The 16,972-nt window shown below is 40.2% G+C and overlaps 1 protein-coding gene across 1 annotated transcript; it reads left to right on the top strand.

Annotated features, from left to right (window-relative positions):
* The first annotated feature begins 318 nt into the window (after positions 1–318).
* foxg1a (forkhead box G1a) lies at positions 319–3,406 on the top strand. The gene has a single exon (XM_074692296.1). It carries the CDS (start codon positions 598–600, stop codon positions 1,903–1,905), a length of 1,308 nt encoding a protein of 435 aa, XP_074548397.1. The 5' UTR covers positions 319–597; the 3' UTR covers positions 1,906–3,406.
* Positions 3,407–16,972: the final 13,566 nt, after the last annotated feature.

Here is a 16,972-nt window from a genome sequence, read left to right as displayed (position 1 = left end):
AATCTGGCGTTTTCTTTTTGAAAATGACTCTGCACAAAATCACAAACCTGAAGACAAACTCTCACGACAAATACTTTAATACTAAAAGATAAAAATAAGACTCAAACTGTGACATTTCCACGTTTATTTGTGTCAATTTTATTTTTCCAAGCTTCACTCAGAGGGAGAGAGCCTCGTGCTGCTGTCACTTTTTGCAGCGTGCACGGCATTGGTGGATGTGTGTGTTTCCCTGTGCGTCATGATTGGCTGAGAGCGCAGAGGACGCCTTAATATTTAATACTAATGTTCCCCTGGTTGGCTGAGGACTGGAAAGGTCCAACCAATGTTTTTTACTTGCTTTAGTGGCTGCGGCTCCCTAATTAATTGCAGCTATCTGTCTCCTATCGATGTGTGTGTACATGTGTGTTGTGTGTGTGTGTTTCCTTTTTTCTCCCCAAACCGAACATGAAATAGTTTGTTGGGCTATACTTTCATTCTTCCTATCGTCCCCCCTTCCTTCCTTCCCGTCCTGGTTCGCAGGCAGAGTCCGGACAGATTGAGACCCAGCTGTGTGCGTCGCTTTTGCTTGTTGCCATTTTCCCCCCTCAGAGCCCGGTGATGTTGGATATGGGAGAACGCAAAGAGGTGAAAATGATTCCGAAATCGTCGTTCAGTATAAACAGTTTGGTGCCCGAGGCCGTGCAAAGCGACAACAACAACCACCAGAACCAGCACCACCACCAGAACCTCCACCAGAATCACCTCCACCGGCCCGGAGGAGTAGACGAAGCCGAGCAGAAAGCTCCTCTCCCGGCCGTGCAGCAGGACGGCAAACCGGAGTCTAAAAGTGACTCGACGGGCCAGGAGAGCTCCCCGGAGGAGAAGGAGAAGCAGGAGGAGAAGAAGGACGGGAAAGAGGGAGACGCTGGAGGGAAGGACGGAGAGAAGAAGAGCGGCAAGTACGAAAAACCTCCTTTTAGTTACAACGCACTGATCATGATGGCGATCCGGCAGAGCCCGGAGAAACGGCTCACCCTGAACGGCATCTACGAGTTCATCATGAAAAACTTCCCGTACTACCGGGAGAACAAGCAGGGCTGGCAGAACTCCATCCGACACAACCTCAGCCTCAATAAGTGCTTCGTGAAGGTGCCACGGCACTACGACGACCCGGGGAAGGGGAACTACTGGATGCTGGACCCCAGCAGTGACGACGTCTTCATCGGCGGGACCACCGGGAAGCTCCGGCGGAGGTCCACCACCTCCCGGGCAAAGCTGGCCTTCAAGCGGGGCGCGCGGCTGACCTCCGGGCTGACCTTTATGGATCGGGCCGGCTCCCTGTACTGGCCCATGTCCCCCTTCCTCTCCCTGCACCACCCGAGGGCCAGCAGCGCCCTGGGCTACAACGGGACCTCCTCTGGCTACCCGGGTCACCCCATGTCTTACAGCACCATGCTCACCCAGAACATGGGCAACAACCACTCGTCGTTCCCGTCCTCTAACGGGCTCAGCATGGACCGGCTGGTCGGCGGGGACCTCCCGTACGCCACGCACCACCTGACGGCGGCGGCCCTGGCGGCCTCAGCGGTGCCCTGTGGCCTCTCTGTGCCTTGTTCCGGGGCCACGTACTCCCTGAACCCGTGCTCGGTCAACCTGCTGGCCGGGCAGACCAGTTACTTTTTCCCCCACGTCCCTCACCCCTCCATGAGCACGCAGAGCGGCGGCGGCGGCGGCTCGTTGCAGGCCGCCCGGGCTTCGGCCTCCAACTCCCCGCAGGCTCCGTCCTCCTCCGCGCTGCCCTGTGACTCTCTGAGGCCGGCCCTGTCCGCCTCTCTGCCGGCCTTCTCCTCGGGACTTTCCGGGGGTTTATCTGACTATTTTACGCATCAAAACCAGGGGTCGACCTCGAACCCGCTTATACACTAACACCCCCCAAAAACCCCCTCACCCCTTCATCTTACCTCACCCCTCATCCATCCATTCATCCTCCCCCTCTCCCCCCTGAAGGAGTGAAAATCTAAAAAAGACTGGAACTGTAAGTTGAACATTTTACACTGAACGTTACACTGTAAAAACAAAATAATTATAAACTACCTTCTATAGAGACAGAGGAGAGACTAAAAGCTCAGCAGAGACAGAAAGCAGCCCTGAAGTTTGCAGGTATTTTTTAAAATTATTATTATTATCGCTTCTTCTTCTCCTCCTCTCTCTTCTCTTTCTCCTTCTGCTCATCTCCTCTTGCAGTTTTTTCTTTCTGTGTACATACTGTCTGTTCCTGTAAGTGTCCGGGTTTGTCTCGATAGTTCTGTCAGTCAGCGACGTGCAATGTGACCCGAGCTAAAAGACCGAGCGAGCTGAGAGCTGATCTGTTTGTTGTTGTTGGAGGCATTACTTTTATAGAATGTGTATTTAAAATAGTTTTGTCTAATTTTGAGATTTTAAAAAAGGAAATAATAATAAATAATCAAATGTCTAAGAGCCGCTGATGGCCGCATGTTTGCAGTATTATCAGGATCATGCGGGTCAGAGCAGAAACGGCCGATTTTATTTTACAAAACACTAATTTTTTATTTTTATTTTCTAAACAGTGAAATGTGTGTTTTTTTCTTTCTTTTTTTTTTTTAAGCGACTCTGGCTCCCGCCGTTACAGTCCTGATTTACGTTCATTCATTCTCAGTTTAAAACTGTTCATGTTCTTTCATAGACCAAAGAATCGGTTCTTAGGAGATTTAGCGTCAGTATTGAGCTGACAGAGGCCTGCTGTAGTAATAGTAATGATGAATGAATGAGAGAGTGAGTGCGCCGATGAATGAAGGGGTGAATGATGCCTCCTTCACTGCTGAAAATGTCCATTTCAACGAGATCTTTATCGCACCTTTTACGCCTTTTCTTAAAAATCAGCTGATTTTTGAATGGAGTTTGGTTGCGCCGATTTTTTTTTCTTTTTAATTCTGTTCCCAGCGAATGTTTGTAGGTGCAGCTGCAGGCTCTCTGCCTTAACCCGCCTCTTTTTTGACATCAAATGTTCAGAACTCCTCTTGAAACACAAAGTGTCAGATCTTCAGGCTGAATTTGAGCGTAAATGTCTCGTTTGTCATGGATGTTTTCGCGGTGGCAGCCTGTGATGTGCTTTCTTTGACTGTAAAACGTGACCGCCGATAAAAACGGACGCTCACGCTTCTTCTTCTTCTTCTTCTTTTATTTTTTGTATAATTAGTAAAAGAGAGAGCAAATGTCTATTTGTAATTTGAATTTTGGGGTTATTTTGCTTCTTTTGAAAAAGGAAGAAGAACAATGTAGACCCCGGTTTGTTTGACAGAAGAAAAAAACGCCTCATTATCTAATACTACTTGGAATGATTGTCCTTTAATTGTCGTCTCTAAAAACAATTTTTCATGGTTGTGATACTATTGTGGTCTTATTCTTATTCCCGTGTTTGTCGCTTACAGAAGTTCAAAAAGAGAAAAAAATGTTTTAATCATAAAAAATAAAAATAAAAGAATAGGTTACATTCATAACAAACGCAAATCCCTTTGTCTTCTTTAATCCTGCCGTCCGTGTTGTCTGTTTTTATTACTGGGTACCCAAACGCAACACCATTACAGTTTAATATCACAAAACATTATTCTCAGATTTCACAGTATTATTTCAAATGTCTTATTTTTAGCTCAGTTTTAATTATCATATTCAAAAACGTGGTCATTTTATGGTTTGAATAGAGGAAATATTGAAAATCTGTGAGTTATTTTGTGGAATATTCTACAGCCCTGTTCCTTGTTTAGCTTGTTTACGCACACACGGTGAAACGCTCCCCGGTGCCTGTGCGTAAAGCTCTACGCATCCAGGCTTCCGCGCGTCTGGGTGGAAAAACTGTGTCAAATGATGCAACCAGAGGTCGCGTTCAGGTTGCTGAAGCCTGACGGACCCTGAGTCTTTTTTTTTTCTTGAATCAGTGAAATGTGAGGCGCTGCAGGCTGCGGCCTCCGTCCCTCTCTTTCTCTCTGTCTATCACTCTGTCTCTGCGGGCTTCGCTGCGTGTTTTTGTGCAGAAATCCCGCAGAGGAGCGGGAGTTCAGTTCAGTTTGAACATCATTCTGTAGCTGCTGTGCTGACGGCTGGCGTGTGTGTGTGTGCTGCAGCTGTTGCTTTCTGTGTCAGTCTGCTGTAACATGAAATATGATTTCACATAAACTTTCTATATTTGGCTCAGATTCTTCCTGTTGTGTTTGAAGCGCGTTTCAGACCTTATTCAGTCTTGTTTAATTTCAAACCTGCTCAAAAATCAGCCTGCTACCAAAATCTATGAATATTATTTTCTTTATTTTCTAAAACAAACTAAGAGTTTAGCAGCTTTTATTCCTCTGAGGAGTCCCTGCAGACAGAACCCGCCTCTTTCTGTCTCCGCGTTTCTTGTGAAGCACTTCAGCTTCGTGTTTGGATTATTTCAGCGCAGCTGCTGCACATTTTCTTTTGTCTGCTTGTAATTTGCAGCTCCAATCTCAAACCGTGTCATAAAAAGGAGGAATTTTCTCCTTAAATGTGCACATTTGCAGTATTTTGTCAGATTTTGCTGCCTGGGTGTGTTCAGTCTGCTGGTGTCAGTGTCTGGCTCTGATTCTCGCTGCTTTGTGTGAATTTTGAAATCTGAAACCGTTTGAAATCAGCTCAAATGTTTCATATTTTACTGTTTTGCCCCTTATCATATGTTTTCATTGATGCAGACCGTGTGTAATTCTGTTGAAGCTGCACGCAGAGCTGCCTGAACTTAAATCTGCGCATTTTCACATTCTCGTATCTCTCTGCTTGAAAACCCAGCTCGTTTTTGTCTTTGTGGTTTTTCTTAAAATGCTTAAAAAACTCAAATATATTAACATTTCTTGCTGCAGCTCGTTTTCTTTGCTGTTTGAATCTGTCAGATTTTAAACCACCAAATCTAAACCGTGTCAGAAAACATCCTCGAAGCTGCAGATGAGTCCTGAGCGCCTATCGTGTTGATACATACTCATGTTTTCTTCTCCAGTTTTTTATTATTATTATTTATTTGTTTATTTACATCGTTTTGTTTGTGTTTTTGCTTCATCACACTTCGTCTGATTTGTTTTTGAATCCAAACTGAGACATCAGCAGATCAGAGATGTACGCCTTTCAGATTTAAATCCAGAGTTTGATTTATAAAAGACGTTTTTATGAGCCTCATATTTAATTTATTTGTTTATTTATTTGTTAATTTATTTGTTTATTAATCGGTCACGTCTGTTTTTAAAGGTTGTTTTGTCTCTGATTCCTGGATTGAGTCACTGTAGTTAAAAAAAAAAAAAACAGCGTCAAAACAAAAGCAGATAAAATCAAACTTCAAATTTCATCAAAGGAAATCAAAGATTCAAAGCACTTTGCTCTCGTGCTGTAGTTCCCCTTTGTGCACGAGACCGTGTCTGTGTTTCACGCGTGGTTACGTGTCAGTCGCTGTAGAATCACCTGCAGCGCATCTTTCTGATCTGTGTGTGTGTGTGTGTGTGTGTGTGTGTGTGTGTGTGTGTGTGTGTGTGTGTGTGTGTGTGTGTGTGTGTGTGTGTGTTGCTGCAGGTCCCGGTGTGTTTTGTTGTGCTGCAGGTTGGAGCTGCACACTGAGGCTGCGCGGGCTGCTGACGCCTCACTGTTTGCATAAATAATTTTTTGAAGCGATTTGGATTTTTGAACTTTGTCTTTGAGTTTGTTTTTGTGCACAAACACTGAGCTTGATTCGTCTCCTCTCGCTTCACAGTCTCAGTTTCCGCTCGTCTGCATGTTTGTTAGCGTGTTGAGGGATCGTAGCCGCTGATAATCTTTCTGGAACTTTCTGAATAAATAAATTCACATGTTAAAAATCTAAAAGTCCTCCAGGTTCTGAACCTGCTGCTGGTTTTGCTCTCTGAAATCCCGGTTTGAGATCCCGGCTTTGTCGTGTCTCCCTGAAGCTTCAGGCTCTCCCGGATGTTTGGTGGAAACTGAATCTATAATTCATGCGAGCACGTGCTGGTTTTGTGGAATTGACGGAAACAGACTGTGAGGCTTCTGGGTCATTTCACAGTTTTTATGATTTGAATTTATTTTCCTGCAGAATCACAGATTCTGTTTGGAGTCTGAGCTGAATGAAGCTGAAACCTGAAGCCTGACTGTACTCTGAGTCTGCAGGTCAAAGGTCAAACCTGCATCCTGCTGCACCTTTTACCTGCTGTGATGCGTTCGCTGTCACCTGCATGAATGTCTGATGACTGAGTGGTTGTTATTTTCCCAGAGAATCCCTGAAATTACAAAATAAGAGCTCTTAATCTTTTAAAATCACAAAAACGGTTGGCTCTTATTTTTGTTTTGTGAGGTGCAAAATGAAAATATTTGCAGGTTGCTCTATTGGGGTTCAAAGGTTATATGTGCATCCTGCAGAATACAAATAGACATATCATGGGCTGTGATACATTGTCTGTTGATGATTTTTTTGTTTTGTTTTTGAAGAAACCCCCCAAAATTGTTTTAACAAACATAAAAACAAACAAACAATTCAAGCTATTTAAAAAACTAAGAAATATTTTTTTTTTGAAATATCAAAAATTGTTTCTTCCTGTGATGCATTCACTGCCACCTGCATGAATGTCTACCTTCTGACATATTTGTATCTTCCCAGAAAGTCCCAGAAACTTCAAAATAAGAGCTCTATTTCTTTTGAAATATTGAGTCTGTTTGTATATTAAAAAGTATTTTCAGAAAAAGCAGGTTTGAGAGATTTGACAGTAAACGCAACACACAAAAGCAGATAAACCTGGTGCGATGCATTCACTGTCAAAGAAAGAAAACTGATTTTTAAGTCTTACAGACCAAACACTTTGTGAAAAATTTAAAATCAAACAGATTTTTTTTTCTCACAAAGAAAAATTAAGAGTGTGTGTAGTCGGCTGCTGTTAGAGGTTAAAGGTCAAACCTGCTGCAATCTCTGTCTGTGTTGTTGTGCATCATTTGGAGGATGTTTTTCTGAGCAGATAGTGAACAGATCTTAAAAATGGCAGGGTGATAAAATCTTTGTTTTTAATCAGAGTTGAGGGTCACATGGGTCTGTGTCAGATTTAAGTTAAAATCGATTAGTTGTCGTGATGTTTTTCGTGTCTTCAGTCAGACCTGATCGTCTGCAGGGATCTGATCCATGTTCCTGTCTCTGCTACTGAGTCTGAGCTGCACTTTGCTTTGTGTTTCTCCCTGTGTATATAAATGTGTGTGAGGCTCAGTTTCCCATCATGCTTTGGGGCACTGCTCTGGAATAGCTGTTGCAGGTTCAGGTTGAGATCTTGTGCTGAAATTGTTCAGAATATTTTAACCTTTTGACGCTCACCCTCCTCTGTTCAGACCGGTTCAGACGGGGCTCTGAGGTGGATTCGAGTCTTAAGAGTTGTTGTCAAGAGCTTTTACTCAAGACCCTGAGTCTCAGTGAGGCGTTCAGGGTCCTCCTGATGTTTTCAGGGCTGTTCATGAGGAGAAACTCTAAGAATTTCTGGCACCAGGGACTTCTTTCTAAAAATAAATCTGAGTCGAGTTTGGGGTTTTCCTGGATTTTCAAAGATCAATCGATGAATCCAAACTGGACTGATGAGCAGGGGGTCTGCACGAACTCTGAACGTGTCAGTGTTTCCATCTAAAACTGGCAGAAATAAGACAAAGCTAGTTTCTTGAGGCTCTTGAAATTTCAGTTTGAGAGGGAAAGGTTTTATCTATTTATGCCAGGGTTTAAATATCTAGAGGTCATCATTTATTCTGTGATTTAAAATAATAATAATAATAGTAATAATAATAATTTGGTCTCTGAAAATCAAAAAGTGTTGCTTCAGAGTTGAAGAAACTCTGGGAACTCTCGTAACAATGAATCACAAAATATAAAAAGGTGAAAAATCTCAGAACAGGGCTCTTCCTGAGGTCCTAAATCGATAATCTTTGCTTCCTGAAACTCTTAAACTTCCACGTCATTAATTTCAGTTAATATTTCAATCAATGAGTGACTGAACCAGAACAAGGTGGTGATGCTCTGAATCCAAACTGAAAAAACTAAACATTTGAATCAGCTCAAATTTGATGCAAGGTCTTCATTCCAAAGTTTTTCTGGAAGACAACCTAAAAACTTTCATTTTTGGCTCTGGATTTAAACCTTTTTAAAAATAGTTTTCAGGAAAATCTGAATGTGTTATCATTTTAATGGACTAATGCCAACACCACAGGCTCCTGAGCTCCAAAAACTTCCATGTTATGACCTTTTATTGTAAAATCAAAAATAGAATCGTCTGACAGTGAAGGCTCATCTGATAAGAATAACAAACAGAATCACTTCAAACTGGCGTCCACTCTCTGAGATGAAGCTCTGAAGTCTGGTTTGATGAGCCTGAGAACTGCCCAAATTAAAAGAATAAAATAATTATTTCTCATCATAAGCTTTCAATCAACCCAAGGAGTCCAAGACGGAGTTGCAGAGATGGTTTCATGAGCTTTTGCTCCATAAATACCCCCAAACTGAAAAATACTACATAAAATGGAATCATCTTGAAATCAGGATTAAATGCTTGTAAAAAAAATAGATGAAATTTATATTTGCTATTGAGAAATCTGGTGAGTGTTGCAGAGAAGGGTTTTTAGGAAACTCTAAAAATGTGAAATTTTTCCACCAAAACAAGAAATAATCAAAATATTCAATAGTCTATTTTTAACTGACTCCCAAACAACTCACATATTAAAACTGTTCAAACTGTGTTCAAAACAGATCAGCCTTCTTTAGCTGGTCATGACTAATATCTACAACCATTCAGGCTGGTGTTTTGAGGCAATAAAAGAAATAAAAATAATTTTCTCTCAACAATCAGGACACTTTGGTTCCCAAATCCTCATGTTTGTTTCATAACAAGAAGCCACATTTTTTCCAGTCTGAAATAAACAGACTTTCTTTAAAATTAGCTTTACATCAGTAAAATATTAAACACTAGCAGCATAAGCTAGCATCATGTAAATAAGTAACTTTTGGGTCACGCATGTGAAACCTGAGCACCAGTTTCCTGGTGAAATTTCTTATCCCTGACTCATCAATCCACCTTGAGGGCCTCAGTATCTATATTTATTCATTCCTCAATCAGCACATTTTGCTGGTGTTATAATAACTCCCGCCACTAGAGGTCTCCACCAAACTATAAATATACATGTAGATTTTAATAAACTGTTTACATTTATATTTTGATGCAATTGAAACATTTTTCTAAAATTTAAAACTAGTTTAAATAAATCTAACACAGAGTAAATCCACTGTGATCCGTCACAGTCTTGGATTGATTAATTCATTTGTTTGCTACCGTCATAATAACCACAGCCACCAGAGGTCTCCACCATGCACAAAAATGTGAATCACTCATAATAACTTGAGCAATAGTTACTTTTGTTTTTTGCTGCAGTGAGTTTGAGTTTGATCGTTTTTTTGAACATATTAACAAAGTTTCCTGTTTGTTCCTGTCATTATAACAATGACCACTAGGGGTCTCAACTAGGCCACAGATTTGGACTTAATTATCCAAAACGGCTTTTCTGTCTTTGTGCAACAACTTTAACTGTCTGTTTGCTGCTGTCACAATAACTACAGCCACCAGGGGTCTCCACCTAGCAATGAGGCTAGCGCTATTAGCATTCCAAGATTCACCAAATCAGAAGCTCTACAGGCTAACTTTGTGGTGTTAAGCTGAGATTTCCTGAATTTTAAGGAAGTTCGTGTTTTCTTTAAACTGAAGGATAACAAAAGGAATCTGCAAGTCAAGTCAAGCAAAAGAGATGATCTTTATGTTTTTATCAGCCATAAAAGACAAAAAAAAAAAAACCAGTTTGAGGCAGAAGAAGAGTTTAAAGCCACATGGGCCCTAAAAACAATTCCTGGACTCTAGAAGGAAACAAAACTCCCTAATGTGAAAATCTTTTGGCGTCTTACTCTAAACAGAAGAAAATAAAACAAAACAAAACAAAAAAAACAGCGGCATGTTTGTGGTGATAAGTGAGTTCTCGCTATCAGACCCAGATAAAGTGACCGATATGTGTGTGTGTGTCCCATCAGCTGACCTCAGATCAGCTTCCGGCTCCCCGAGCTGCTCTGAGATCAGCCGCAGGAACAACAAAGACCGACTTTCAGCAGCAATTTGTTCGTTTCCTAAAAGAGGGCCGCGAGTTAAACGAGTCCGACTGTAACGCAAGAACCCCCCCCAGCCCCCGTCACCCACCCTCACCCTCCCTCACCCCCCAACAATGGAGCTGCCGGGGAACCCAATCTCTGTCAGGCTGATGCTATCAGGCCCATGTTAAATGGGGTGACCAGCAGTCAAAAGACAAAAGAAGCAACAGAAGGACATGGGGGAGGAGGGGGGAGGAAGAGGAGATACCCTTTCCTTCTCTCTTTCTTTAAGTACTCTGATCTTTCACTGAAACCTCACTTTATTTACTCTTTACTCACATTAAAAACTCACTTTGTTTACCTGTGCTTATATTCAAACCCCTTTTTACTCTCATTAAATACTCTCTTTATTGAGCCTTAACTCACATCAATAACTCACTTTATTTACATTTAAAATTAAATTACTCATTAAAAAATAGATCAGACTGAATTTATTTACCCTTAATTAAGCCCTTGTATCAAAAATATAGACACTATTTCCAACCTCTTAGCCAATCGAGGCTGTCTGTGACCACTTTGACCGCATGTTTCTGAGATCATTTACCCAGGCAGAGATTTGTTGCCTGGTAGTGTTGCTAACATAGCAACAGCATAGCATGCTAGCTTTGCTAATTTGGCTAATCTTGCCTGTGTGGGTCATGTTTTAAACTATAAACTACTAACACTATTATGAGTTGGCTCCTTCTTCTCCATCCACCTCGATCTCCTCATTACCCAGAACTTGTTGGTGTTTTTCTTACGTCAACTTATCGCTTCCTTTAGTCCTGTAATTCTTACTGTGGCCACAAGGGGCCGCCACATAACCCTAACTGCATAAAGAAATCCAAATAAATAGTTATGCAGATGATCATGTGGTCATATTTTTAGTGTGCCAGACAGATTTAAAAATTGACCAAAAAAGCTTAGAAAAAAATAACAAATCTGAAAATATTAAGGGAGGCAAGTTCCTGTTTTTTTTTTTTTTATAGTTATTATTCATTCACACAGATTTCAAATGATGACTTGTACAAATGTGCATGGCAGTTTAATTTTTAATTCATTTTTCCAATCTCGCTGCCTTTTTTCCTTTTTTTTTAAAATTATAAACTATTTATGTATTTATCTATTTTTATTTATTTATTTATTTTTTTTTTGCATTTTTCTGCTATATCACATTAAATCTCAGCTCGAAAAACTGCAGTTTTGGTGAACTCACAGATGATTTTTGAAGAAAATTTTGATGCACCTCTTTCCCATCATATGGTGGCTGTTTTTGGGCCCATGCATCTTTTTTTGGTGTCAGAGGAAAATCTGACCTCATTCAAGCAAAAAATGGAACAAAGCTGAACAAAAGTCAGCTGAAGCGTGTCGGATTCAACATCCAAACAATCCAAATCAAACAGGCTGTTTATGAAACAGGAAAGAGTCTGATTGGCTGTTAACTAGTGGGTTAACCAGCTGGTTTAGTCCCAGGATAAATGGTTGGTTTACTGGCTGGTGTGTCTGGCTGTGTACCAGCTTATTTGCTGTCTGGTTTACTGGCTGTTTACTGGTCTGTTAATCCCTCTGTGCGGGTCAGACTGGTTCAGATGTAGAGCTCCAGGCGGCTGCTGTGATTGGCTGTCTGTAGCTGTGGTGGGTTAAATCCTTGGGTCAAAGGTCAGCTGAATGAACCTGGTCACGCCTGTGTAGATCTGCTTCACTTCAGAGCGGCGGATCAGACTACTTCCTGGAATACAGCAGACAGTGATGGTTTCGAGAAAGAGGAAATCCAGACTCTGAGTTATAGATCTGAGGGTTGTTTTTGTTTTTGCATCAGCCAATCATGATTGATCAATGATTTTTAATCATATGATGTAGAATTTAGAAACAGAAACCACATTTTTTAGAGTCTGAAGTGACATCTTTGAGTTTATTCAGAAAATGAAATCATCTGACTTGAAAAATTAGAAACATGACGGTGCACAAACAAAAAAACATTTTTTTACCCATACAAAAATAATCTGCAGTGAAACTTGTTCATGCATTCTTTTTGCAGATTTTTATGGGGCTTGTATAAATTTAATCCCAGAATATACATTTATTTTGAAGGTCAGATGAGCTTCTTTAGTGACAGAGGAACTCAACTTACTTTTGTGCAAAATTTTGCAGGTGCTATCAAACTTTATTAAAACAACAAACCACAGTGTTAGCGTGTCAAGTTTACTGAGGCATTTATGACATACTATTTTCTTCTCTTTTTACCTAAGTAAGTTTTCTCAGTTCTGTCACAGGGAAATCTTTTCCCTCTAGAAAATGGAACAAGAATTTGACATTAAACACGTGATAAATAAATAAAAAAAACCCTGAACTTCTCTACCAGGAATCCACCAGCACTCTTTAATGTAATGATAGTTTATTTTCTGTCCTATCAGAGCGGCACAGAGCAGGAAAACTTTTATTTTTACAAACTGGTCTCTTTTTTGTCAGGGCGGTGTTTTTCTCTATAGCCTGATGTGTTTCCTCTGCAGCGGACTGAGTCCTAGTTTTTGCTTAAAGGCTCTTAGGTCACATTTCTGAGTCTAGGTTCTGCAGGTTCATTGGTTTTATCTTCACTTTGTTCAGTCACTATGAGACTTTATTAGAGTACTGCTAGATTTTTTTTTTTAATTCAGTTTGTCATATTTTCATCTTGTTTTGCTCCAGGACAATTTATGACTCAGCTGATATGAAGCAGATCCATGAATGCTGATGTGCTCAGAGCTTATTTTGGGTCATAAAAACAGAACACATGAAAGTTTAATCACAGTGACCCAGAGTAAACCCTCACAATGCAGCTTTTTGGACTTAATTGCACAAACATCCAAATTATTGTCAGTCAATAAAAACTACAAATCTCAAAACATCTGAGGAGAACCGTGACTCTATTTAACGCATCAGTGACGTCAGAATGAGCCGCGACCTGACTGCTGTTTAAACGGTCTGACGGTTTGATTTAAAACAAATCAGCATGTTTTATAAACCCGTTATGGTGTTACAAATCTATAAATATCGATAAATATTCTATACCTTTTTTTTTTTTGAAAAGAGACAAAGTTCCGTCTTTTTACTAAGAGAAAAATTAGTAATAGAGCAGAAAACTGTTTTCAAACGTTAAGATAATATTTAACTATCAATAATTTTGACAACAAAAATAAAACAAAAAAAACATCGAATATGTATTTTTTTGCATGCTTTATTTGTCGAGCTTTTACTTTGAAGGAAAACGAGCTATAGCAATTAATCCTTAAAAAATGTAAAGTAATCACTGTGTGTGTGTGTGTGTGTGTGTGTGTGTCCGCGCTGCTTCACTGTGATGACGCGCTCTCCTGTTTTTTTTTTTTTGTGTGTGTATCGATTGTTTTTTCCTTGTATTTTTTCAATGACTGAACATCACGTGACTACATATAACTCAGAGAAACCTGCGCTTTCACGGAAGGTGTCTGATTTGAACTTGAAGCACGTGTTTTCCCGGATAATCCAACCCTTTATTTATTTAATCTATTTATCAAAATAGAGTTTGACACACCTTTTACCCACTGCGTGAAAACTCGCTTCCTGTGTGCCCTTTTTGTACACCTACAGATCTGAATTTTAGACACAAAGATGAATTAAAAAACGGTTTAAATCTGATCCTGGAGCAGCAGAGAGGAGGCATCAGGCCGCAGAGCGCAGCAGCGCAGACTCCTCATCCCTCCTTCACAGCAGCCGCTGATGACACGTTTCTGCTCGACTGGTTTATCATTAAGAATATTTAAAACTCAGTTTAATGACAGAAAGAAGCTTTACATCAGACCACACTTAATTATCTGTCTGTATCAGAAAAGAGAGATTCGGTTTCCTCCCGGAGGCGAAGCTGCCTGAGCTCACCGTGAGACTTCAACCATTTATATTTGTACTGTGATTAAGTAGCCTAACAACCTGAATAATTTTCAGAGACTTATTGATTCTGTTCGAGCTATAAAATTTGGTCACAAAAAAAGCTCAACACCGTCCCCTCTGACTCTCTTCTCCTTTTAATTCGTTGTCAAACGGACACGAGGTTTCAATCGAGATCACAGAAACGAAAACACTCATGAAAAACAGTAACAACAGAAATGAATCAAAACTCTTCCCTGTCCTCTTGAAAAAAAAAAACAAAAACAAAAAACATCTCGTTTTTTGTTTTAAAAAAAGAGACGTAATAGCAAAAAAAAAAAATCTGTTTCCAGGCTTTAAACGTCTCTAAAAAGAGTGAATGTCTTTATTTTATCGCATAATTATGTTTTAGATAATACTGTTCTTTGTCTTTAAGGTGGATTTCTCCTTTAGTTCCACCGTAACTGTTAGTGGAAAGCCTAACTTCGGGAATTTTCAGCCCTGAGTTTTTACCTGCAGGTGTTCCTCACGTCTCCGACGACCCTCACCTTTACCTGATGTAGCCTGACAGACAACGAGCAGGGCAAAGTCACCCTCAGGCTCGCTGCCTCCGCTGACTTTAAACGTTCAGCTCAAAATTATTTGAAACTCGAGCTCAAACCGAAGTCTACGGGTGAGCGCGAGGCCTTCAGGCTCTCCTTACGGCTGTCGCGTCAGTGTCTACGTCACATCTGGATAAAACAAATTAAAACTCCAGAATAAGAGTCAGTCCTGTGTCAAAATCAAATATTTAGAGTCACATGTGCGGAAAACCAGCATGATTCACAACATTTAGCATGATATCATTCAAATAAAGTTTGATTTAAATTGATTCAAATAAAGTTTAGGGTGAAAAAAAAAATCTGTAGAGTAAAAAAACGATTAGAAATGAAAATAAAATAGTTTAAATGTATTTACAACCCTGAGGTTTGTGTTATTTCTCACACATGCAGCAGATTCTAATGTCTGATTCAGTCTACATATCTGTGTTTATAAAAATAATAAAGGCACATTCTGTGTTTTTATTACATTAACACATTTATGAAGACAGTCATCAGCTTTGGGACCCATGTAATTTCTTTACATATCTATAAAGGCAAAAAATCATCAGCTACTTTTGCAGAGAAGTGGCAGAAATTTGTCTTGTGCTTGCAAATGTGTGAGATAAAAACACAAAACAACACATTCCACATGGAGACAAATTTTAAAACTTTAAAACATTGTATCAAAACAGACTGCATTAATTAGAGCCGGTTAAATAACTGCGCAGGATGATGCTGCACAATGCAGCACTGACTGAAATATTTGATAACAGCTGATGACAGGAGCTGGTATGTCATGTTGTCTGTCTTTTTGTGCATATTATTTTTATTGACACATTTTTAATGATAACATTCAAACCAGGCAAAAATCAAACCAAACCAACACACACACACACATACACACACCAAATGTTAAAAGAGGCCCATGGATCTTCAGTTTCCTTCTGTTTATATTGGTGTTTTAAACGATTTTTGCATCATTAGTCAGAATCTTCAAAGCGCAGAGGAGCTGTCAGATAAAAACAAATCAGTCAGATGTACAATATTTGTCTGAGCTGAGAAAAGGAAAAAGTCAAGTACGAAGAACGAACGTGAAAAAAAAAAACACCAGCTGATGTATCAATGCTCTGCAAACACACAACAAAGAGGCATTCAGGTGAGCTTTAAAACTTTGAGGTAAACAACACTTCTTTAACGAGGCCTTCAGAGTCCTTCTCCTTTCATTTCCTCAAATTGTTGCTTAATTATTTGCAAACCAGATAAATGTTTTGTTTGATTTCTAACCAAAATGATCCATGTTGAGTTCAAACCTCTCAGGTGAATATTAGAATTGTTGTGGATTGAAACTGTATGGACGTCCTATGGGATTTGGTGTGATGAGACAAAACAACAGGCATCAGAAATCGAATGAGAATGATGCAAAAGTGTCACTAAGCAAAAGGGTTAACTGGTCTGTTTTTCCCACAGTGATCAATAAAGTTTGATTGAATTATTACACAAGATCACACCACCCCTTTAGTTTTAGCTAGTTTCACTGACGTAAAGCACTTTGATCTGCGTTGGAGGCTGTTTTTTTGGTTGTATTCAAACTTTTGTTCGTCGTTACAAAGCAGTAGTTTGTTGTTGTATAAAAGCAGAAGTTTGTCGTTGTGTTAAAGCAGTAGTTTGGTAGCAAATCGTTAAACCTGCTGCAACCATGTGACCTCAGAGTGGGAAAGAGGCTGAATTAAGGCCAAAGAGCGGGATATGAATACCAAAAATAATTAGGATTAGTGTATGTCGACTCTCCCTTCTCTTTTTCCCCCCTCTGAATGTGTGTGTGTGTGTTAGTGTGCGTCTAAAGTCTCCATTATCTTCAGCCTTGTCAGGCCGGCTGTTGATCCACCACGATCAAAATGAGGAATGTCGGCTGTTCAGTTTTTCTTTCTGCTTTAAACAGCTAATCTGAAATTGATTGGTCCAGATGAGGTCTGGGGTTCCTGCAGCAGTTTGACCACTGGACGTAAACACACACATGAATACACACACACACACGCACGCACACAGCAGCGGGAGCTCAGACTTCAGTGTGGTCAGTTAACATTCTTCGTGTTAACGTTCATTCAAAATATGACACTTATATAAACTGTTAGTTCAAAGTGTTCACGAGCAAGGCACTGAACCTCAGAGCAGAATCCTGACAGCTGGGTCACATGACGCTGAGGCCCGGAGTCTGTACAAAAATACAAGTTGTCTGATACTTGGCGGAAAGAGAAAAACACACGGACTCAAGAATCTGAAGACTTTTACGTTAATTCAAACAAGTTAAGAACGTCGTTCGGGCTTAAAATCATAATCTGAGGGATTT

This window comes from Halichoeres trimaculatus, unplaced genomic scaffold (assembly GCF_033239565.1).
Source record: "Halichoeres trimaculatus isolate MK-OKI-2021-1 unplaced genomic scaffold, fHalTri1.1 fHalTri1_scaffold_17, whole genome shotgun sequence".
NCBI lineage: Eukaryota > Metazoa > Chordata > Actinopteri > Labriformes > Labridae > Halichoeres > Halichoeres trimaculatus.
This window is presented reverse-complemented; position numbering and strand designations above follow the sequence as displayed.

What these genes read in the sequence shown, in the direction of transcription:
- foxg1a (XM_074692296.1), top strand. Translation starts at nt 598, where the DNA reads ATGTTGGATATGGGAGAACGCAAAGAGGTGAAAATGATTCCGAAATCG.